The sequence below is a fragment of the Chelmon rostratus genome, chromosome 3 (genome assembly GCF_017976325.1).
Source record: "Chelmon rostratus isolate fCheRos1 chromosome 3, fCheRos1.pri, whole genome shotgun sequence".
NCBI classification, from domain to species: domain Eukaryota; kingdom Metazoa; phylum Chordata; class Actinopteri; order Chaetodontiformes; family Chaetodontidae; genus Chelmon; species Chelmon rostratus.
This window is the reverse complement of record NC_055660.1, coordinates 31,211,008-31,235,795: the sequence shown is the minus strand read 5'-3', so window position 1 is coordinate 31,235,795 and position 24,788 is coordinate 31,211,008. Positions and strand designations below refer to the sequence as shown.

The 24,788-nt window shown below is 40.4% G+C and overlaps 1 protein-coding gene across 1 annotated transcript in view; it reads right to left on the bottom strand.

The window, feature by feature from the left end:
* Window positions 1-1,601: 1,601 nt before the first annotated feature.
* LOC121604130 (glycine receptor subunit beta-like) overlaps window positions 1,602-24,788 on the bottom strand; it is a 30,350-nt gene continuing 7,163 nt past the window's right edge. Inside the window, exons 3-9 of the mRNA XM_041933550.1 lie at window positions 24,513-24,739; window positions 22,583-22,665; window positions 21,843-21,980; window positions 13,224-13,376; window positions 7,480-7,628; window positions 2,590-2,748; window positions 1,602-1,892 (exon numbers count right to left, since the gene is read on the bottom strand). Coding sequence (XP_041789484.1) covers window positions 1,602-1,892; window positions 2,590-2,748; window positions 7,480-7,628; window positions 13,224-13,376; window positions 21,843-21,980; window positions 22,583-22,665; window positions 24,513-24,739 — 1,200 coding nt within the window. The remainder of the gene's footprint in view (window positions 1,893-2,589; window positions 2,749-7,479; window positions 7,629-13,223; window positions 13,377-21,842; window positions 21,981-22,582; window positions 22,666-24,512; window positions 24,740-24,788) is intronic.

The following is a 24,788-nucleotide window of genomic DNA, read 5'->3' as shown; positions in this document are numbered from 1 at the left end:
ACAAAGCTTTTCCTGGCTGCTGCATCTCTGAGTGTGCGACATTTTCTCAAAAGTCCTTGTTGGGTTTGCAGTTTTGTTTGCAGTGCATCAGGCTTCCTTTCCTCATGTTTGGTCATGTAGTGGCGATTCAAATTGTAATCTTTTAACACAGCGACCTGTGTTTTCAAAGTGAATCACATAAAAATATCTTAGCCTTTTAAAACATCCACATTTGAGTGTTTCTGAGCTGGAAACATGATTTTCAGAGCTGCTGGCATATAAACAGTTTCACCAAAATTATCATCTTATCACCTATGTCAGTTGAATGGCAACATGACGTTATCTCAGTTTGAAATGTCTGGGGAGAGGGAAGTCTGGGCATCCCTGCTTCGACTGCTGCCCCCACGACCCGGCCCCGGATAAGCGGAAGAAAATGGATGGATGAAAATAAATAGTTGCTGTGGATATGCAATGTTTGCAATGTCAATTTAAATCAGCTATATTATCCTTCCAACACAACCACAAATGAATGTTTATGAGCTCAAATTTTTATTTTAAGGCTATCTGGCATTTTATTTCACACCCCCAACCCTCACCCTAATCCTACTGACTTTGGTCCAGGAAAGGTGTCACTCAAATGGGCGTCCAAAAGACTCAGGATGGCCTAATTTGTGCTTCTAAATTGGTCCCTACGTCTGGACCACCCAAGTCTTAATAAACAAATACAAAATTTTCAATGCATGTCTGTGGCAGCTATAGGAAGGTAAGGACCGAGACTCACCAAACTGGGGCACACAAAGTGGAGCTGGTCCAAGGATCACGGACACCACATTTGGTGACTCTGGCACTTATGGCACAAAAGTTATTCAAGTTGGTAGCCCTACCAACATCTGTTTTCTGCAATATATTTTTCATTTCAAAATATTAATTCTTGCCCTTATTCCAACATTCCATTTTTTTCAGTTTTAACTATAATAATTTTTGTTCAAACATCATGCTGTCATGTGGCACCAACAGTCTTTCAAAATGAAAACTGTTACAATTAAGATAAAAAATTTACTAATTAAACTGTAAAAACTATAAAAATAAGAATGATGAGAATACAAAGATGTAATGTTTGAAATGATTTATTGATTTGTTTTACAATATATTTTTCATTTTCTGTATATCCTTATACTTATTTTCTAATACCTTACTTAGTCAGTACTGGCCATTGTGAGTTTTATATCTTACAGTAAAGTGTTACCAGTAATCCTAGGAAACAGCATTGATTTCTGCTGCACAGCTGAGGGGTATGGGAATAAACACATCAAGGTTTAGTTTATATTAAGCACAATGTCCTGTATCAGACAGACAAACACATGCAGTGCCTACTTAAATGCTTTGGCTTAAAAAGGACTAAAGCGAACAGCCAACAAGGTTTTGTAGTTGTGGTGGTTTACAGTTACTCCATGGGACCCCAGCAGTCTCTGCAGCTCTGCAAACATGGTTCTGAAATGATGGAAATCTTGATTTTAGCAGTATATATTATATATGAATTTGCTATGATACTCAATATCAGTATGGTGGCAAATGACAGGATACAAACACTTTAATTTTAAACTATTTTCCTCCTTTTCCTCTCACAGATAGACTGACCAGTAGACAACATTAAAGAAGAGAAAGGAAAAAGGGAAGAGGGCTCTTGCATAGAGGTCAATGCGTTTGGCAGCAGCAGGTATGACAGGTTTGGGTGGTGCAGGTTTCTTGTTGGCTTTGTTCTGGGACTTGAGGGCCCCTGTCACTTCAACTGGTTTACCATAACAGTCAAAGTTGGAAAGTTCAAAGTCACGAGGTAAAGATCCCACAATGCTGAAGTCATTGGAGCGAAGGTCTGACTTGGAGGTGCAAACTTTCTTTCGAGTTTCTACCACCTGGTAAAAGACAGATTGTATTTTAACATTGTGTCTTATGACATTTTGCTGTATGCAGAACGAGTCACCAATTGGGTTTAGTCTTGTCTGACAACTTATAAGTCCACAACTTATGGGGACATCCCAGGGGAGCATGCTGGGGCCATTATATTATACATGACTGATGTGGCTAAACATGTGATGCCTTTGCTTATGAAGACAATGCTGCATTCCGACCAACATACAAAGATAAAGCTCCGGTAAACTATTTGTTGAGTATTGAACTGCACATTAATGCAATTTGCAATTTTGCTCTCTGATAATACATTGCAATTTTGCTCTCTGATAATACATTTTCCAATCATTAAGGTAAAACATAGGTAATTCTTTTCTGAATTCAAAACAATCAAGTAAACAAGCCCTGCTATATACTTCCTCATTCAAAATTCTTGCTCTTGCAAGAACTAACAATTAGCAATTCTTGCTCTTGCACATTCATACTCTTGTTCCTCCCAACTTGCTCTTGCACATTCATACTCTTGTTCGTCCCAACTCAAAACCAAATACAAACTTCTGCTGAATCATAAAAAGAATATTAGGGTATTTTTATATTGTATATAATTTACTCTGATATGTCATCATCAAGGATGCATGTGATGCTTATTACAAATAATGTGAGTGACAGAAATGCAGCTTTATTTGACTGAGTTCTGTTTACCTGCAGAGTGTTGACATGTATGGGTGTTCCACCAGTTCCATTCACTGTGTTGTTAGTTTTATTTGAAGGTTTCTTTCCTTCTTTCTCTTTCAAAGCTTTTTCCTTTGTGGCCATTTTGGCTTTCTCCTCTTCAATCAGTTTGGGACTGTTTAATATTACCTACAGAGAAAAAGAGGGAAACAAACAGAGAGAGAGAAAGAATGAGAGAGTGGGAAATTAAGAGGAGGAAAGAGAAAATGCCTTTAATGGATTTCATGGACAGTTTCATGGTAGCATGTAAGTTGCTTTTATTTATTCTCTATCAAAAATGTCACACATTACACTATCTGAACACCAGGTGACACTGTAAGCATGGACAATGAGGGAAACAGTAAGCTCGCACAGCAGAAGCTATTTTGAGCATGGTTGTTTGTATGAAAATGTGTTTAACGTTGTATCCCATGTTAAAGGGTCAGTCTGTGTAATTTTTTTTCTGTGCCACTGAGCTATAGCTGTGTAACTGCAGGATTACAGTTTAATCTTTAAGGGAAAGAGAATGTTCACTTTACTGCACATATGATTACAGGAGACATTTAAAAGGTTTGCAGATTAGGCTTTTCTGAAGTTTTGAAGTAAATATCATAGAGAAATGTCAATTAAAAATGTTTTTAGCAGAAATGTGTTTGTGTTATATTATGTACTTCAGAATAAATCTGTGTATGAGCTGACAACAGTATTTTCCTGTGTCACTTTCTTCATGTATGTTTGGAAGGAGATAGTTGAAGGAAAAACTTTTGATCTTTGCCATCATGTTGTCTGACTCTGCTCAATCAAAATGTTGGCGCTTCCAGTGGTAGTCATGATAATACTTTACAAAGGTGCCACACAGTTCCACACATCGACCCATTGTTTTAACAATAATACCCACGGTATTTGTTTGTTTGAGCTTTTAAACATCATCAACTTGCCTACAAAGATGCTGATTACATTTGGAAGTTCAGGGAGCAGCTTTTCTCCACTCTGGGCATGTGTCCTGTCAGGTGATGTGTGAATGGGTAGCAGCATTAGTGGTTTTGTGACAAAGCCACAAGAGGACACCAGATCACCACTAACCAGTAACACACAACGCCACATATTGGTGTTGTGTTAACAGGTCTGTTCACAGATCATGTATTCTGTTTCAGATGCGATCTCTCCATATATATTTATCCTCCCAAGGCACTATAAAAGCCTTACCATCCTGTTAAAAAAGAGATGGATCCAGAGAAAAAGACAAGACTCAGCATAAAAAAAAAGTTCACTTTATCTTGGCATATTTCAGTGTAGTTCTAAATATATAAATTAAGCTGTGCTTGTTCAGGAAGTCTAATTGAGATCAAGAAATCTTTTATAGGACACGAGAACAAGTAATATACACAACAGAACAACAAACTAAACCCCTGATTTTGATCCCCTCAAACAATCTGAATCACAGAATCGCTGTAAGTGCCACTGGCACTGAGTAATGAAACACACTGAAGAATAAGGTATTTATTTCCACCTGAATTTTTTTTTTTTTTTTTTTTTTTTTTGGCAAATAGATGTCCGTAAATGATTATATCTGAGCCTTAATAGTTGGAAACCAGAGCATGAAGCCTTATCCTAGTCCAAGTTCAATAAAAACTGAAAGCAATATGACAGAAAATGAATATTTTACATATGTTTTGGTTAGGGATTTGTCTAGGCGTTTTCCAAAAAAGTCAATTTACTTAGACCATTTACTATAATTTCCAACCCCCTTTAATATCCCCATTTGCACTGAACTCCTTGTTGTGGCTGTAAAGTTACTCTCATATATTTGTTTTCAGAATGTGATTGCCTATACAAAGCGCTAGTCATCTATCAGTTGCAAATGGCATCGTCTTCATTCAAGAGAAGGAGGCCCTTCCTTTTAGTGCGGGCTGTCATTGACTAATGTTCATTGTGGACATGACTTGGAAGATCTTAACTGGTCAAGTAATGGATTATAGTATTTTGGACTAAGTATTTTACTGGATTGGATCATCTGGACATTTGCCAATGTAACCAGAATGTTTTTGCAGAGTATTATTGATCACTTTATTACTGTGAGACTTCATTGGTGAATTAGCTCAATTTTAATATTGTTTGATAGTCGTTGCCATTGATTTTACCTGCTGTTGTGATTGTATCTTGAAATGGTTTTCATCAGTTGAATCACAAGAATCTCTGCTTTCTAACATTGTATTGTATGAGTACAAACTTAAACTTAGCAGTTGTGTACGTAGTCAGAGTGTCTGGAGGTTTAATAGAAAAGGGATTATCCATCAGATACTGTTCTCCTTTCAAACACAACAACATCCTGTGGATGAAGAGAGTGAAAGCGAAAGAGTGAAATAGCAGTTTTGCCAAATAAATGAGATTTTTAAGTCTAGACAACTAACAACTGGGTTAAATATACAGGAAACTTGAAATCATGACTTCAGCGTAATATGTCCAAATTATGTACGTTGTCTTGCTGTAACATTCTGTGTCACAACTTCCCTTAAATTGCTCTCTATTTTCTTTCTTTGCTTAAATTGTATTATCTTTCTTTCCAGGTTCAGACACTGGCTTTTACAGGTCTAAATAATGAACTTCATTTGTCTCGCAACTTTCACCTTTAAATAGGGAACACCGCTCCACCTGGACATCTCCTTTCATGTGTGATTGACAGTGAAAAGTCTTATTGGTGTTGACAGGACATTGTGAATTATTAGACAGTACAGTGCTATAACAATTGAAACATGTACATTTTACCAATTTTTCACCATACAACTTCATAGTCCAAGATCTTATTCCAAGTGACAAAGCAAATATCTGTGTGCAGTGTGAATGTCAGAGATGTAAACTGTTTACTTAAGGAGGTGGTGCTACGGCTCTTGTTTCAGTTTTGTTCATTTTGAGTTCAGCCATGGATGACTTCGTCTTTTTTTTTAATTCGCTGTGAAATGGCAGTGAGATATTTTATTACCTAAATCTATTTTATTTTATAGGTGTTAGAGTGCACATGCAACGTTTAACAGCATTGTTAACTCATCCCTCTCTCTCTCCTGCACCAGTACACACAGAGTGCAATGCAAAGCTGGTTTTGGCATTTTTCAGTTGTTGAGTGGATCTGTGTGTTGATACTCAGGTTATTCAGACTGCATGAGTGTTCAGCAAAAACAGTTTTTATGCTGCTTGTTGTGTTGAACCTGGTGAAGCTGATCTGTAGAGTTTTCTGTTCTGGTTGTTAGAAACTCATTCCACTCTAGTGTACAGTTAATTGAAATCTAATTGAAATGCCCCTGTCTGGTTATCTGGACTTCTTCTGTTGTGCCCTGAATAGTGGTATTGATAAGCACATTTACCTTGTTTATACTGGCATTTTGTGGTGTTCACAAGCAGCTCCCTGTACTTCTTTGTAAACTGGAAGTAGATGAAGTCGCTATTTAGCTATTTCCCCATTCATTTCTATTGAAGGCTGCTATATGCCAGCTCAGTGTAGCTTTGTGTGCTTTGTGTCTGCTTTGTATGTTTGTACATACACTATAAACTGTGATAGATATTTGGGTCATATTCCTATACTTTGATAGGTCTGATTACACACATATATTCTGCTAATAGTTCGATTACATGCATATGCTTATATTAATGATAAATGATGATTAATGGTGATCCTGATGTGTTGATCTTATTCATATTTTCTGCTGATGGATTGTGTGACTGAATAATCAACAGAAATTCTACTTCCCCTGGTTAAGTTTTTCCTTCATTATTCATAGAAGTGATTTAGACGAGGAATGATTCTTTGTGTGCAAAATATATCTAAGGCCAGTATGACCTAGAACAGGAGGTTTTGAGATAGAGGCCTGACATGGGAGACATCTTGGGGCCCTCGACTTAAGATAGAACAGGTTGGCGTTAGGGATAAGGTTGTCTCTCTAGATTTGTCCTTGCAAACAGGTTGCTGCGGTGACGTTGGATTCTTGAAGATGAGCAAGCAGAGGAGAGAGAGCGCCCGACGTCAACGAGGAGGAGCCGACGACTGTTTCGGCATTTACTCATGTTCTGTCTATAAAATACTGGGTCAGGGAGAGATAGTGTGTCAGACTTCATGAACTAACCCAACTCTGTTGTGGATCAGGGAAAGGAAAGTTGAGACCCAGAGCTCTGTTACCTTGAACATTCTACTGATGTTAAAATAAATGCAGATTCCATTGATGTTAGAATAAAACTGATTTTTTGGACTCAACATCTTCTCCTATTGCTTCATTCAAAGAACCCAGAGGACCAGAGAGATTTTTTTGAGACACGTCCTCGACAACTGCCATATTCATTGTTTGAGTTAAGAATTATTGAGACTGTTTTTTGTATTGTTTGCAGTTTCACAAAAAGAAATGCCTCAGTAAACTTCTGAGTTTACTGAGGCATAGTAAAGTCTGCAACATTGTTTCTGGGACTGTTGAGCTGGTTGGATAGCTAGCATCAGGAGCTAGTGAGGAATTTACATCTTCTGCTACAAAAATCATCATAATCACTTGTGATTTTTTGTCTGTATTTTATGTTTTCAGTGACATCAAATTATTTGCACAACATATTACAATACATTTGTAAAAATAAATAATAATAATAATAATCCAGCATCTCTGATCAACAAATTATTAGATTGAAAGAGATGTAATTTCTTCAATCAGTCTAGACCTCCTAATGCTGAGTAAACCGGAACTATTTCATGAATCTAAGATGACTTTGCCCTGTTGCTGACCTAGAGCTGCCACCAGTGTTGCTTTCTCCATGAGCCCAGTCTCAGTTGTCAGGGTGGATCTAATACAGTGATGGGTATGGAGATGTACTGTAAATGTGTGTGTGTGTTTGTGTTTAACAACTGACCTGCACTACAGCATATTCCACCAGTGATGAAAATCCAAAAAGAAGACAGGCAATGAGCCATATATCAATGGCCTTTACATAGGATACCTTTGGGAGCTCTGATGCCAAGGACATACTCTCGCTGGACAGAGAGAGTACCGATAAAATACCTAGAAACACACAGATGTTAATATAGTCATGTTACCACATGTGAATGATTATTTCCAAATGAGTAACATTTGTTTCCATTTAAATCTACTTAGAAAGAAGAAGGGTAACAAAAAAAGTGGTTGGTCAGTAGCAATGAGTGATTGTGAAGATGTCACCATGCAACTTACTATCAACTAGATTGTGGGATAGCATGGATAGTTTAATGAAGCAAAACTGATGTATTAATGTGAGTGGCGTACGTGATCAGACAGAGGAACTGACTATTAGATGGGCAAGAGGAACCAAGCAATAGGTGTCAAAAAGTACACAGCCAGATCTGGTTTGGGTCGGTTTTGTGGTTAGGTGTCTGGGGTATGATAAGCTATGATAAAAAATAAATAATTTAATGATTTGCATGATTTACAGGAAACACAAAAAGGCGCATTATGATTAACTGTTTAAGCATAAGTAAACTAGTAATTTTCCATTACAAAGACATGTATCAATAATTTATGGTATGGTATCAGCAACAACACACAGAACTTAAAATTGTTTTCACTTGGCAAAATCTTTTGTCCAAAATGGCTAACAGTATGTGTTTTCAACTTTCAACAAGATCTAGATGGCATCAGAACTGTGTTCCTCACAAATTAAGAGCATCTTCAGTGTTACAGTACATGTGCTTAAAGGTTTTACCTGTGTTCAATAGAAAATTGATTTCCTTAGAGTAAATGCTAATATGGGGTGTTGCTGTACAGTCTCAATAAGACTGACTGGGATTGGATGGAAGATGATGCTCTTCCAACATAATAGGACGTTGATCTGAAAAGTTCAACTCAAGAATGGACTGGCAAAAGCCACTGTCAGACCAGAACCTTGTCACAGAAATGGGATGGCAATTGAACATGTTGCTTTCATGTCTGATTAAGTGTCAGAGTCACTTTAAAGTAAAAGTCATCTTACATGACCCTTACAGTGGGCCCTGGTATCATTTCCGTAACACCACAAGTCCAAACTGAACGCTGCCAGATAAATATAAAGGCTGAAGCAGCACAAGGTAAAATATGCACACAAGAGAGATTAAATGTGCATTATGATCAGCCTTCAAAGATCACTGTGATAAATTCAACATCCCAATCTTCATTAAAATAAAATCAGTTTTATATATGAAACACTGTTGAATAGCATTAAGTTGTTGAACTTTTTTTTTATACCAGATCAATCTTGTAAAAACAGTTTTTGACCTTGTGGTGCAGCATTGGGTTTTGTTTTTTTTTTTTTTTTTTAAAGAAAAAAGCCAAAAAAAGCCAAGCCTACAACTACAACAACAATAATCAGATAAGCAGCACTCCCACTCTATTATATAGGAATATGAATTAAGTTGTAACTTCACATCCCTGTCATTCAATGGTTATGCACTGTTGTAATTATTTACTCTGTAATAACTTAGATGACAAAACTGATGCAAAAATGTATGAGCAGATTCACTGAGAGCGATAGGTCAGTGTGCTCATGATAGTTATCTAGACAGGAAAATAAGTTAAATTCAAATTACAGATTCCATACCAGTGCTTTTTTGTTATTTTGTGACACACTGTATGGAAATCATTGGGACAATTGTTATGTTAAGTATTATGTGGCCAGGGCTGTGGAGCTAAAAACTGAGGCAACAGACTGCTGTGACTGAATGAATGTACCTGATATTGTAACACTTAGCTTTATTTAAACATGAAAAATAACTGTATTGAAAGGTCCCATAATGTACAAACTGGGATTTCTATACTGACTGAGGTTCTCGAAGACATTTCTTCATTAGGCAGTTTAACAGCCATTCACACCAGGACTCATGTGACCATAATGACTCACATGATAGCTGGCTGGCTCAATGATTCTGCAAGCCAATAAATGCCCGGGACTCCCCACCAGCCTGTTACAACCGAAGAAGCCTCTTGGATGAGAGCCAAAACGTCTTCTAGAAGTCCAGTTGCCTTATGGAAAGCATTTAGAAATGTCCGTATTCTATGTGTCTTTACTCAGTGAAGAAGGTGAAGTATACAAACAATGTTATCCAAGTTACTGAAAATGAGTAAATAGTTGCAGTTAATACTCTCAAAAGTAATCGAATTACCAATTGCTGCTTATAAGATCCTCAATAGAGTCTTCAGTAAAACACTGCTCCTAGAAATAACTTTTTTCCTTTGGAGATCTGAGGAAATGACAAAAAATTGTATCTATCCTAATTGGAGGGTCCTCTGTTCCCTCTGTATGGGGTCTATATCAAAGTCAAAGTCAAAGTCAGCTTTATTGTCAATTCTGCAGTATGTACAGGACAATCTAAACAATGAAACATTGAGAATGTAATAGTGCAAATGTAAACGGTAGTGCAAAAAGCGGGGTTCATTTCAGAGTCCAGCCAGGGAGTGTGTGTGTGTGTGTGTCACGATGCGCTGGAGGTTCTTCCTGCAGGACGTGGAGCAGGCGCCGTACCACACGGTGATGCTGCTGGTCAAGACGCTCTCGATGGTGCCTCTGTAGAAGGCGTGCATGATGGGGGCCGGGGCTCTAGCTTTCCTCAGTTTGCGGAGGAAGTAGCGCTGGTTCGCTTTCTTGGCCAGCGATGTGGTGTTGGTGGTCCAGGAGAGGTCCTCAGTGATGTGCACACCCAGGAATTTGGTGCTGCTTACCCTCTCCACCGTAGCACCATTGATGGTAAGGGGGGCATACTGGGGGCGTCTTCTCCTGAAGTCCACAACAATCTCCTTTGTCTTCTCCACATTCAGAGAGAGATTGTTGTGTTCACACCACAAGGCCAGGCGGCTCACCTCGCTCCTGTAGTCCGTCTCGTCGTCATTGCTGATGAGACCCACCACAGTTGTGTCATCAGCGAACTTGACGAGGAGGTTGGAGCTGTGGGATGGTGTGCAGTTGTGGGTCAGCAGAGTGAAGAGGAGGGGGCTCAGCACACATCCTTGGGGGGCCCCCGTGTTCAGTGTGGTGGTGCTGGATGTGTTCCTGCCGACCCAAACTGCCTGAGGTCTCCCAGTCAGGAAGTCCAGCAGCCAGTTGCACAGAGAGGTGTTTAATCCCAGCTGGTCCAGTTTTGCGATGAGCTGTTGTGGGATGATTGTGTTGAATGCTGAGCTGAAGTCTATGAACAGCATTCTGACGTAAGAGTCTTTTTTGTCCAGATGTGTGAGGGCTGAGTGGAGGGCAGTGGAGATGGCGTCATCGGTCGAGCGGTTGGGCCGATAAGCAAACTGGAAGGGGTCCAGGGAGGGTGGGAGGACAGTCTTGATGTGTTTCAACACTAGCCGTTCGAAGTACTTCATGAGGATGGGGGTGAGTGCTACCGGACGGTAGTTGTTGAAACAGGAGGGCGACAACTTCTTCAGGACAGGGATGATAGTGGTGGTTTTGAAGCATGTGGGGACAACAGCTTGGCTCAGCGAGATGTTGAAGATGTCTGTGAAGACATCCGTGAGCTCTCCGGCACAGTCCCTCAGCACGCGACCAGGAATGTTGTCAGGACCAGAAGCTTTGCGAGCGTTGATCCTGCTGAGTGTCCTCCTCACACTGTCAGAGGACAGCGACAGCACCTGTTCGCCGGGAGGGGATGGGGATTTTTGTGCAGGTGTGCTGTTGTGTGCTTCGAAGCGAGCAAAGAAATCATTTAGCTCATTTAGCAGGGAGGTGGAGCTGTCACAGGTCTGCGGTGGGGGTTTGTAGTGCGTGATGGTCTGTATCCCTCGCCACAGGCTCTGCGTATACCTACTGTCGCTGAAGCGATGAGCTATCCTCCTGGAGTACATCTTCTTGGCCTCTCTGATGATGCGTGACAGGTTGGCTCTGGCTGTCCTCAGGCCCTCCTCGTCTCCTTCTCTAAAGGCAGTGTTACGGGCCTTCAGCAGCCTGTGGACCTCTCCTGTCAGCCATGGCTTTTGATTGGCCCGGACAGTGATGGTCTTTGTTACTGTTACATCATCGATGCATTTGGTGATGTAAGCAGTGACGACGTCTGTGTACTCCTGGAGGTCGGTGATGTTGTTGTAGGTGGCACCCTGTTTAAACATGTTCCAGTTTGTGGTGTTAAAACAGTCCTGAAGTTCCTCCAAAGACCCTTCAGGCCACACTCGCACCTCTTTCAGAACTGGTTTGGTGACTTTAACCAGTGGTCTGTATGCTGGCATTAGCATAACAGTGATGTGGTCAGAGGTGCCGAGGTGGGGGAGGGGAAGGGCCTTGTAAGCTTCTCTCTGGGTGGTGTAAACCTGGTCCAGTGTGTTATGTCCACGTGTTGGAAAGTCTATGTGTTTGTATAGCTTCGGAAACATCCTCTTTGGGTCTGCATGGTTGAAATCCCCAGCCAGGATGAGGAAGGCATCTGGGTGGGCAGTCTGCTGCTCACTGACGTGTTGGTACAGTTCATTCAATGCCTCGCTCCTGTTGTTTTCATTGGAGCTCGGAGGGATGTAAACAGCCACAAGCAGTATGGCTGTAAACTCCCTCGGGAGGTAAAAGGGTCGGCATTTTATGACCATAAACTCCACCAGTAGTGAGCAGTGCTTGCAGATCACAACAGCGTCACAACACCAGTCATTGTTGATGTAAACACAGAGTCCCCCGCCGCGTGTCTTACCTCCCTCAGCGAGAGCTCTGTCTGCTCGATAGCAGGTTAGCCGCTCGAGCTGAATGGCGTGGTCCGTTACGCTGTTGTTGAGCCAAGTTTCCGTAAAAACATACACACAGCACTCTCCCGCAGACTTCTGGGTTGTCCGTAGAAGGCGTAGGTAGTCCAGTTTATTGTCCAAAGAGCTTACGTTGGCCAGCATGATGGTGGGGATAGCCGGCTTGTGTGGGCTAGCTGCTAGCCTGGCTCGGATACCTCCACGCTTACCCCGCTTCTGCTTCCTCTGACGCCGCTTGTGTCGCCTCCACTGTTGGCGAGGTGCAGGACTGGGGGACAGTGTTGTAGTAGGCCTCCGGAGCAGACCGCAGTCTCGTAGCTCTTCCTCTTGCACGGGGTTTAGCTTGTGAAAACTGGTCCTGTCGACATTTAGTAAAAACTCCCGTGTACGTGTGCTTGTAGACAGGTAGACGCGACGAAGACGAACAAAGACACTGTGACTCGCATGACGAAAAACACAAAAACTCAACTCAACTCACAATGAGAGAGAGAGAAGCCGCTGCATGTGCACGCGCCGCCATCTTGGATGGTACTAGTGCAGGTATAAGCACCAATACTTCAAGGTTAGGTTTAGACACCAAAACTATTTGATTATGTTTAGATGTCAAAACTACTTTGTTCGGTTTAGGAAAAAATGTTTGCTTTTGGTTTCTAATGGACACAAACCCTCTCCTGAGTGAATTTTGTGTGTTTCTTTGACCCATCCATCAACCTCTCATCCATCCTTTTGCAGACTTTCTTGCTCTTTATAAGATGTCACCTTACTCTGAGTGTCTTATATTGGTATGGATGGGCTAACACCGGATCTTGTTGAAAGCTCAGTGCATCTCATACAAACACGAAAGAGTACCTTGTGTGTCTTTATAAGACGCTGAGGGTCATATGATATGAATTAGACCAGGCTTGTAAAATGGGTATTAGAGGTACTCACCCAATGGTACTCTTGCAGCTGAAGCATCGGGGTTGATCCAGAATGATAACCAGGACAATACAACAATCAAAAGAGTTGGAGCATAAACCCCCATCATGTAGAAACCAACCTGGCGCCGCAACGTAAAAATCACTTCTACACAGGTGTAGTATCCTAGAAAAAGACAGAGGTTGAGTGATTTTGGATTACTCAAATCTATTTTGGCAACATTAACAGAGTATAAAAATTGCTGGGATCATCAAGCAATTTCAAAGTACAGATGATAACCAGAAGTGCATATTCAGTGTCTTTGGAGTTTTATTTCCTGACATCCTAACTTAAGTAGTTATAACCATGTTATTTAATTATAACAAAACTTATTGTTTTAAGTTTTCTATATTTTTCATGTGTGACCACCACCGCTGCCCTAAATTAACAGTATTGCTGATTACCAATATTTTTTTTATGTTTCTGTAATGGTTAATCCACCACTATGTGCAAATTCTTTAATCAGAATTATATCTTAATGCTAAAAATATTATTATTATTGCTATCCATGAATTTTCATATTTACTGTTTTACAAAAAAGCTGAAAAAAAATCAAAGCACATTATTTACATTTAAATTTGGTATAAAAATGTGAATTAAATTTGAAATTCCTCACTCCTGTTCAAAATGGTGAAGCACATTTAACTCACTGAGAAAGAAAGCACTTCATGATGCTGGATGGTCTTTGAGACAAATATCAGGAGACATAAAGTGTTCTCACAGTGTGGTCAAGTATGACTTCGACTCGATTGCAAAGACTGGTACTTGCCAAAAACAAAAGCTAACTGAAGCAGATGTCAGGCACCTCAAGATTTCAAGTACTAGGGAAGGAGAGACGATCCCTGCTGATCTTCAGGCAGAGATTAATGCTTTTAGATCAGAATCTGAGAAAGTCTCCAGAATGACCAGAAGCAAGGCTAAAGGAACAAGGCTTAAAGGGAAGAATAGCTGCTACGAAGCCATTATTGAGGCCTGCAAACATCCAAAAACGCCTAAAATTGCCAAGGAGCACAAACACTGGACTGTAGATGACTGGAAGAAGGCTATTTGGACGGACGAGTCCAAGTTTAAACTCTTCGGTCAGTATCGCCGTGTTTATGTCCGCAGAAAGCTGGAGAACGTTTTGATGCTGCTGGCCGCAAGTCCCACCCTGAGCAACAGAGGCATTCCTCATCTGTTTTCATCGATGAACATTGTCCACAAGAACACCACCAGTTACTGTCTATTCGTGGACACGCAGCCGTTTGTTGTTGTTTGGCCAGCTGTTCCTCTCTCTGCCTCGTGTCCTCCTTTCAACGAGCTCCTCGTCCGTGTACTCTGGCTCAAAACGTTAAGGACGTCCACCGTAAACAAAGTCATCGTCCACCACCTCAGAGTCGGAAAAATATTCATCCATTTTGTGAAAAATAACAGTCGCAAACTACAGCTAAACTAGCCGACCGCCGCAGAGTTAGCCGTGTTGTGGCTGGTTGCTTCAATGCGCGGCGTTCGAAAATGACGTCATCCACGTCAGAAGTAGTTGTCTAGAGACGCTGGATGTTGATAACATGCCACCACGGGCTCAGAGGGGAATAGCATCAGCATACCATAACGAAATATTGGAATATGAACGAGTTTCGCCGCAGATTATGGGTTTATAGAGGCTACGCACGGGTACCCCAATTACTCGCATAATACGGACATACGCGCCGCTCCTCTGGGGCTAATTTCTTCAAAATGACTTCAAATGCCACCAAAGTTGTCTGGGTGTTTAAATGGTCGTATTTAATGCTACAAATAAAGTCCAGGTCGTAAAAAACGAAAGTTATCCTTTAAGTAATATGCAGCCTACGTGGTATGTTGGATTTCAAGTTTATGTTTATACAGGGATTTTTCTCGGTGGAATATTTTACGCGTATTGTTACACCTGTTGTGGCCGTATTGGCTAAGTGTGTTGTCTGTTGTGTAACGTAATAGGGAAATTAAGTTGTGAATACAAGACACACATACATGCATATATTTATTGTATATTATTTTCTCTTTTATATCAGTTCTCATGGGTTGGTTCCATGAATAAAGCCCTGTGTTTTAAACATGATCTCCTGCCTCACTGCATCTATCACTGGAGGGAGCTGTTAAATGCCACACCAGAGACAATAGAACCTTGGACTTACTGGATGCAAACACAAAGCTCCCTGTGTGGAAAACATTGTGCCTGCCAAGAAGGTACAGTACAGTCCCAAATAACAAACCTTGGGTACTCCCGGAACTGAGAGCCCAACTGAATGAGAAGAAAAGGGTTTTAAGATCTAGGGACAGAAATGAGCTGAGGAGGGTGCAGAGGGACTTGAAAGGGGGGATAAGGGCAAGCAAGGACAGCTACAGGAAAACAATGCTAGAGACGTCAGGAGAGGCCTCAAAACCATCTCTGGAGATAGGAAATGGGCAAATGAACTGATTATGTTTTTCAACAGATTTGACTGTACCCCTGTTCCCTCCCCCCCTGGCCTTAGCTCAGACCTGATGTGGCTAATATTCCACACCCACTCTCCCAGAACCTCTCTGACACCAGCAGCATCCTCCTCTCACCACTTAATCCCCCTCCACTCCACATCAGAAACTACATACCCCTCCTCCCACCTCTCTCAACAGGACACACATCCCAGTCTTCCCTCCAGCTTCTCCATAACAGCAGCTCAGGTGAGGAAGGAGCTTGGGAAGATGAAGGTGGGCTACTGGCCCTGGAGAACTTCGCAGATCAGCTCTGCTGCATCATTCTGCACATCTTCAACCTGAGCCTCAGTCAGAAAAGAGTTCCAGCCACCTGGTGAGCAGTTGGACCCCCTACAGGTTGTATATCGACCAGGCATTGGTGTGGAATGCCATACCTGCTTCTCCCTGCTTTTCCTGCTTTTCCCAACTAAAGAACTTTGGGAGCACTGTGAGGGCATGTTTTTTGACTTCTCCAGTGCTTTCAACACAATCCAGCCGTCACTGCTCTGGGGGAAGCTGGAAGGAGCTCGATTACACTGCCACCTGGCTGTGTGGACCATCAACTACCTCACCAACAGACCACAGTATGTGAGGCTACGCAAGTGTGTGTATGTTGTAGTAGTTTGCAGCACAGGGGCTCTGCAGGGTACAGTTCTCTCTCCTTTCCTCTTCACCCTCTACACATCAGACTTTAGACACAACACCAACAACTGTCATCTCCAGAAGTTCTCTGATGATCATTTGATCATTGGATGTGTATCACAAGGAAACAAATTGGAATACAGGGAAGTCATCACCAACTTTGTCAAATGGTGTGAACTGCACATAAACTCCAGCATTTCAAAGGAGATGGTGATAGACTTCCACAACATTGACTGGTAATGGATCAAAAGTCATCAACCAGTTCCTGATTCATGGTAATGAAGGAACCTGTTACTTGTTACCCCACTCATTTTTAATAGTTTTTGCACAAAAGTGAAGCTCTATGGCACAGAAGAACACGATATATCTGATGTTGGATATGCAGACAATACTTAAGCAGGACTGTTGGCATTAGTCTTTTCATGGGATTTGTTTGTCATAAGAAAAGTATAGAATATCACCAGATATGACTTGTTACTCTGACAACAGCCAGTTTCAAAATAAGTGAAACATAAGTTTGTGTCAAATCCCCTAACAGTCAAATCAAGTCGACTCACTTATAAATGTAAGAAGAACAGGTTCCACTTCTGCAGTGTGATTGTGCTAAATTTATATAATCTCCTCTTCCCCCCTCTCCCTCTGGAGTCCTTGTACTTTCTTGTCTCAAATTTTCCCATGAATCGTGGCTGTGCTGTTTTGTGGATCATGGTTGTTCTTACTGCCTTGTGATGGATATTTGGGTCATATTCCTATACTTTGATAAGTTTGATTACACACATATATTCTGCTAATAGTTGGATTAAATGCATATGCTTACATTAATGATAGTTGGATCCTGATATGTTGATCTTATTCATATTTCCTGCTCATGAATTGTGTGACTGAATAATCAACAGAAATTCTTCTCCTGGTTAAATTTTTCCTTTATTATTCATAGAAGTGATTTAGACGAGGAGTGATTCTTTGAGTGCAAAACATATCTAAGGCCAGTGTGACCTAGAACAGGAGGTTTAGAGATAGAGGCCTGGCATGGGAGACATCTTGGGGCCCTAGACTTAGAATAGAACAGGTTAGCGTCAGGGATAAGGGTGTCTCTAGATTTGTCCTTGCAAACAGGTTACTGGGCTGGTGACGTTGGATTCTCAGAAATGACCAAGCAGAGGAGAGAGAGCGCCCAACAGCAACGAGGAGGAGCCATTGACTGTTTCAGCATTTCCTCATGTTCTGTCTATAAAAACACTGGGTCAAGGAGACGTAGTGTGTCAGACTTCGTGAACTGACCCAACTCTGTTGTGGATTAGGGAAAGGTTAAGTCGAGTCGAATTTCTCCCGTCCTAGAATAGTTGAAATCAATATAGTGTGCAAACATAGGGCGATTACCCTTAAGGGAAGAGCCGTAAGGGGCTGTTTAAGGCGCACAGCAGGTAAACCCGAGGGGTGGTAACCTGTAGGGGTGAAAGGCCTCACGAAAATGTAATGGTTTAAAGTCCGTCCCAGCCCCCCGATAAAAAAAAAAAAGATTAAAAAGTGAAAAAGAAAATAAAAATAAGAAAACGGGGTTAAAGCGTGTCCAGAGTGGCACCCCAGGCCACCGGTTCCTGGATGTAGCGAAAGAGGGAGCGCTGAGGTAAAAGGGAAATGCCAGCCCAACCCAGGGGTTGAAACACCTTTGTCCGTTAGAGTCGGCATAAAACACGCTGCGCCAGAGGTACAGCGAGCATGAGATCGGTTCAATTATGGTGTAAGTGTGACTGATCAATAGCACTGAGAGTCGTATTTTCATGATGCTAAAAAGCACTAAAAGATAAGGGAATATAAGTGTGGGTGGTTTCCAGTGCTGGCTGATCTGTGGAAATCCTCTCTCATTTCGACCAGTATCTGTTCTGTGGGGACACGGGTGGTTTGGATACAGAGAAAGTGGGTCTAAAAGGTTTTTTGCAAGCCTGGGAATTAACCCCCGGCTTGAGACCAGACTTTAATAACCCGGCCTAGAAGCTTGTCTCGCTAGGCGTCAGAAAACTGACCATTGAGTCATTCACACTGGACCTGTATGTGTTTATGATTGTTAGACTCTGTGTGTTGTAGCATGTTTACAGGTTGCATTTATTATGGAAGGAGAGTCCGCTAGAAAGTGTGAGGAGTATAGAGGGTGTACTAGGGGCACAGTAGGTGGGCATTGGAACCTAATCAAATTGCAATTGGCTAACGGGTTCCCCCCAAACAAACAGCAGAAGATGCTGAAAACAATTGACCAAATTTGGGCTTGGCTGCAGGAGCAAGGACACGTGCCAAAGAATCTTAGCACTTAGCACTTAGCAAGAGCTTAGAAATTGGTGGTGCAAGACTTAAAGGAGCATAAAGCAAAAGAAGGGAAAGGAAAGTGGATGGAGAGGAGAAAGTGGAAAGAGGCGTTAGACGAAAAAGAGAATAGAAGAGCCTCAATCCATGTTATGACTCTGACCTGTGCAGCACTTGACAATAACACAACCACAAAGACAACACAGACTAAACAGACAGACAAGACAGTAAGCAAGGGTGCTCCATCTCCAAACCCAAACCCCAGACTATACCCTGACATAGCCATGTTACACACTCTGCCTGCGACACAAACAGTAACTGCCCATCCCGGTATATAGGAGAAACTTCTAGTACTATCCAGGCGCCGCTACTTAATGTTACATCAGGCATTTTGTACCTGAGGAGGGAGAGTATGAGGAGACAGAGTTGAAAGATGGCTTATGCAGCTGAGATTACAGGAATGTTAAAAGTGTTTCCCCCTCTTCCTGGTGGTTGTTGTAATATGAGAGCCAGTCATGGGTGTAGGCATGACCCTGAGAGACAGATAGAGGAAGAGCAGCAGCTGCATTCCCTCTTACACCCCCACCAGCACTATGCACGTGTGCACACGCTAGAGAGCAGGAAGACTTTCATCAGGTCAGTTTAGGTTCAAAAGGAGGAAAATTCAATGCGCCTCTTCTAACTAAAAGTAATGGCACTGTTGTATATCAACCATTCTCATTCACTGACATGAACTGCATATCAGAGAAAATCCCTGCTCCCACTGAGGGGGGCCATACCTGGATGAATAAATTTGTCAACTAACTAATGGCTGGAAATTGGCAATGGGAGATTGGAGAGCATTAATTGGCCACCAACTCCCTTCTCATGAGCAACAAAGAATTGAAGATTTCTTGGGACAGCCAAGTCATCTGCCTTTGACCTCTGCTGTGCACACTTGTTGCTGGCCAAGTGTTTAAGCATAGATATGTGTCATCTCCACGTTGTCCTGTGAACTTAATGGGCAGGGACCTGCTAATGAAGAGTGGTGCTTCCATATTGTTTGAGCCAGACGGTCTGATTGTGACTTTTCCTAATGGACAGTCGTTTAATTGTTCTGTCAACGATTCATTCTCACTCACAGATGGTTTTGGCTTTGGGGGTTGGTGCAGCCAGAAACACAGGAAGGAGTGAGGAAGAAGGGGTTACATTGAGAGTTGCATTTGGTTGTTTCATATTAATCAACTGATGTTTTCTCGTTTAATCGGGTACACCCCCAATGAAAGATGATATTGATTGGTTGTTGTTGCATTCCATGTATCTCTGTGTAACCATACTATCATTGCAGCCATCGAGAAAGGGGATGCTCCAGCATACCAGATGACAGAACTTGTCCCTGAGGCTCCAGTGTTAGGTGGAGATGGGGACTACATGTTGTCTTGTGACACCACTTTTGATTTTTTGTGAGTAAGTTGTTTTTTTGGTCTCAGTAAGATGAGACCAAAAGGGGGAATTGATGGATATTTGGGTCATATTCCTATACTTTGATAAGTTTGATTACACACATAAATTCTGCTAATAGTTAGATTACATGCATATGCTTACATTAATGATAGTTGGATCCTGATATTAGATTGCACAGTTTTTTTTACTTAGATTGTACAGTTTTTATTTAGATTGTACAGTTTTTATTTATCTCTTTTTAATATATGTCCTGTCACAAAAGGTTGAAGAGTAACGCAATTTCGATTCTCTGTTTGTCCTGTACATACTGCAGAATTGACAATAGAGGTAGTGTGTCAGACTTCGTGAACTGACCCAACTCTGTTGTGGATCAGGGAAAGGTCAAGTCGAGATCCAGAGCTCTGTAACCTTGCACATTCTATTGATGTTAGAATAAAACTGATTTTTTTGGGACTCAACATCTTCTCCTATTGCTTCATTAAAAGAACCCAGAGGACCAGAGAGATTTTTTACAGACATGTCCTCGACACTTGGTCCTGCTCGATGCCCACTGCTACTGTTATTGTTATTATTCAAATTTCAATTATTATTGTGGACATATTTTTGTTATCGTGCATATTCACTATCATATACTATCAAATGACTATACATATATTTATGCTGTCTTGTCAGTAGTCATATTCCTATTATTGTTCAAGATACTTTATTCGAGATTCTTTATTGTCATTGAGCATGACATGTCAATGAAATTTGCATTGCAACCCCATGTTAGAAACAAGATGATAAGAAAGATTAGAAAGAATAAAATTAAGATAACTACAATAAAGTAAACCAACATACAATAAAAATACAGCTGTTATTGTTATTATTGTCATTGTTCTCTCTCTCTCTAAATCCAGCTGTTGGAGGCAAATGGTTAACAACCTACAGCCTGGTTCTGTTCGAGGTTTCTGCCTGTTAAAGGGAAGTTTTTCCCCCTTCTCATCACCAAGTGCTTGCTCATGGAGGAATTGCTGGGTCTCTGTAATTTAAAAAGTATGGCCTAGGCATGTTTTATCATTTGGCGCAATATAAATAAAATTGAACTGAAAATTGAAACCTCCTCTTTGTCTGTGATTAGAAGGTGCAACATCCTTTGGGTTTTGACCACCTTCGTTGCATTTGCCAAAAGCTTTTAGAGGATGGAGACCATACAACATAAAATAACGATAGATCTCCCCTTGACTACCCAAAAGCCAGCAGTAATCAGCATAGAGAGACTGAAAAGCACACTTGTCAACTATTTGAGTATAATGTCACATGAAATAATTAAAGCAATATTTATTTTTTTTTAATACAGCACTGTAATCTCATTCATAAAGTGGTGAAAGTTTTACATGCAACTTTAAAAAAACATAATAGTATGTAACAATTTCATCTCCCAGTAATGTAACAAAAAGCTGTTGAACTAATTCCATATCCATTCCATTCCAGTATCAAATTTATGTATGGGAAATGCGTCATATTAAAGTTGATATTATGGACTGCATATTTTACTATGGTTAATAACATTAAGAAGTTATTATACTGAGTATATCAAAGTATCTTATTCTAATATAAATATAAATTTTATTTTAGATTGAATAAAATATCATTAAACAAAAGTATTTGTTTGTTGCTGTTGGTAGTTATTTGCTATATTCATGCATAAGGTAGTGGCAGTGTCTTTTTATAATTATATAATTAATAATCACTAACCTGTTCCTTGGTAGTACTTTGTGCAGTTTCCATATTTTATGTCCTCTTGTTTGATGTCGAACTGAGGGAGAGCAATCTCATCCATCTGAACTGGGTCAGACTGCCACATGAACACAAGATCACTGGTGGTATAGCCAACTGAAACATAAAAATGAAAATATTTGTATATTATTTATGATATACTAATGAAATGATTTTTATGTTTTTTATGTATATCTTGAGACTGTTTTTTTTTGCCCTTTTCTCAGTGTATACTGGTGAGAGACTGTACAAAAGATTTTCAGGGTAAACTTTACATGAAATATTGCATACAATTGTAAAATATTTAAAACTATTATATTCATTCATTCATTAAAAACTGATTTGATAAAGGAAAAACAGATTTTTGATGAGGATTTAAGGTAATGTTTTACAACAAATGTTTTATCAGGAAGGAACAGCATTGTACTTCTCTGTTAGGCTTCAAAAATACACACAAAGCAATTTTGGTAAGACACACCTTTAACTGTTTTGATTCAGTTTTACCATTTTCATCTACTTGTTTCCAGCTGCAGCAGGCAACTGTTTTCAGTGAAAAGGTTCTGATAAACCCACTGCACAATACCTTCCCAGCACCACAGAGCAGACTGACTAAGCCTGTGCCAAGTTGGCGGACACGATGGAGCATTTAGAAGCTAAAGAGCTAGATATTAATATATAGATATATTATTATAATTATATTTGTGTGTGTCTATACTCACAGCTCTCCAGCTGCATCTTACACAGCTGTGTGTCCATTGGGAAGAGCGTAAGATCTAAGGGACAAGACAGCGTCACCGACAGCCTACACACAGAAATACAGAAACGCAAGGTTCGTTAGGGGAAAGAACAAAACAACCCTATTAGAAGATAATATTTTTTTAATTCAAAATGTATCACTTGTCTACTCTAACTAAAATCCGTCTTCCAGTTTAGAACCACCAGGTCTGTGTAAGCACTTAGAGCAGGGGTGTCCAAATCACAGCCTGCAGTCCATTTTTAACTGGCCCGCAAGAAATTTTATAAATAGAATAGAAAATGGCCCGCTCTTGAAACTTTTGCCTGAGTGTATTGCACTTCTTAGTTTTAACACCAGGGAGAGCTACTGTTGAACAAGGCAGCTGCCCCACCAAAAAAGAACAATCACAGAACAAGTTAACCCCAGGTTACCAAACATGGCAGAACCAAAAAATGCAAGGTAGAAGGCTCAAGGCAGCATCACTGCTCCCACTGAGTGCAATGCCGTTCCCACTTTAGCTGAGTTAAAAATATATTCCTGTTAATACGCATGCATGCACATAACTAGTATGCAGGTACATGTGAGCCAAATATCAATAATGCCACATCAGTTCTGTCACTACTCTGCTTTTGCACATCACTTTCTTATATGCGTGTTTCTTGTTAACACGCAGAGTACACATCGCTGTGCACAGCGCACACACTGTGCAAAAACAGATGATCTCAACTGATGCAGATTCCATCTCTCCTTGATCAAAGTGACATTTGTCCGATTTTTGTCACAAGTAGCATCGGATCAGCACCGCAGCTTAATGGTCAGCGCCTCAACCAATTTAAATACCCAGCACAGCCAGAATAACTAACTAAAATTATAAGCACTTCTATTAGTAAGTCCTTTTAATTGTGATCATTTTGAACAGTTTCTTACGAACGTTAATAGGTGTGTTAATAGGCCTAATAACTTGAATAACAAGCTTGAAATGTACCCATCCCATTTTCCCGTTTATTGTTCTTTCTCTGTACTGTGGGGGATCACCATCCTCACTAAGAAGAAATCTGAGGCTGCTGTTCTGAGAATGAGCTGCCAACCCATTTTCTGAATAAATAAATAAAAATCCATTATGGAAAGCCGTGATGAAGGCAGTTTTCCCTGTAAACATATTCAACAATATAGCATATTTGACCAACTTTGAATTGATTTTTCTAACTTTAATACACTAAAAGTGAGGCTATTTACCTCACCTCTAGTAAGTAGCCCAGCTCCTATATTTTTCTGTATGTGGCCCTCAGTGAAAAAAGTTTGGACACCCCTGCATTACACCTTTAGTTTTTGTGCTGAAATTAAAGTATGTTTGACATATACTTCTAAAAAGTGTACCTGTAAATAGATCTCATTAGGTTTTAATGAAATTTTTAAAAAATGAATATACCAACTGTGCAATATTTAAAATGATATTTCAAAGTACTTACTACTTATCAAAAGTATACTTATTTTGAAGTCCTTTGTAATACACTATTCGCATGCATCAAGTGTACTTTAATTTCACTAAATATATATTGACCAACACATTGGTGATACAATTGTACAGCAAGTGTGTTTTGAAAGCTCATGAATCATGATTTTTACAGGTGTTCTTCAGTGCACTTAAAGTTTGCAAAACTTTGTGCAAATTCAGCATACTATTTATACTTCAAGTATTGTCAAGTATTACTCAAGTGGTACTCAAGGAGTTATTGAGTTTGATCAGTACCTGCTCAAGGGGGAATTATTGGGTCTCTGTAGATTAAGGATGTGATCCTGACCTGCTCTCTGTAGAAAGTGGCCTGAGAGAATGTCTGTTGTGATTTGGCACAATGAAACTAAAATTCAATTTAAATCAGTTGATAAAAAACATGCAAAATGTGTGTGAGTACCTCATACTGATCAAGACATCTCCATTCCTGAAGATGAAGAGGAGAATGTTATCCTGTGTGACATCATGGAAGTTTGCGTTTTTCTCATTTGCAAAGAAAAGGTCTGGTTTCCATAAACATTGGAACATGTTGGGGTCAACAGTCAGTGCCTCACTCTTGAAGTCAGTAGGAAGTCGTAGGCGAGGGTCATTCCATCTCTGACGAAGAAATATGTTCACTCTGTAGTCCTGTATAGAGAGACATTGTCTTAATAACTTGTCTTCATCTTGACAAGTT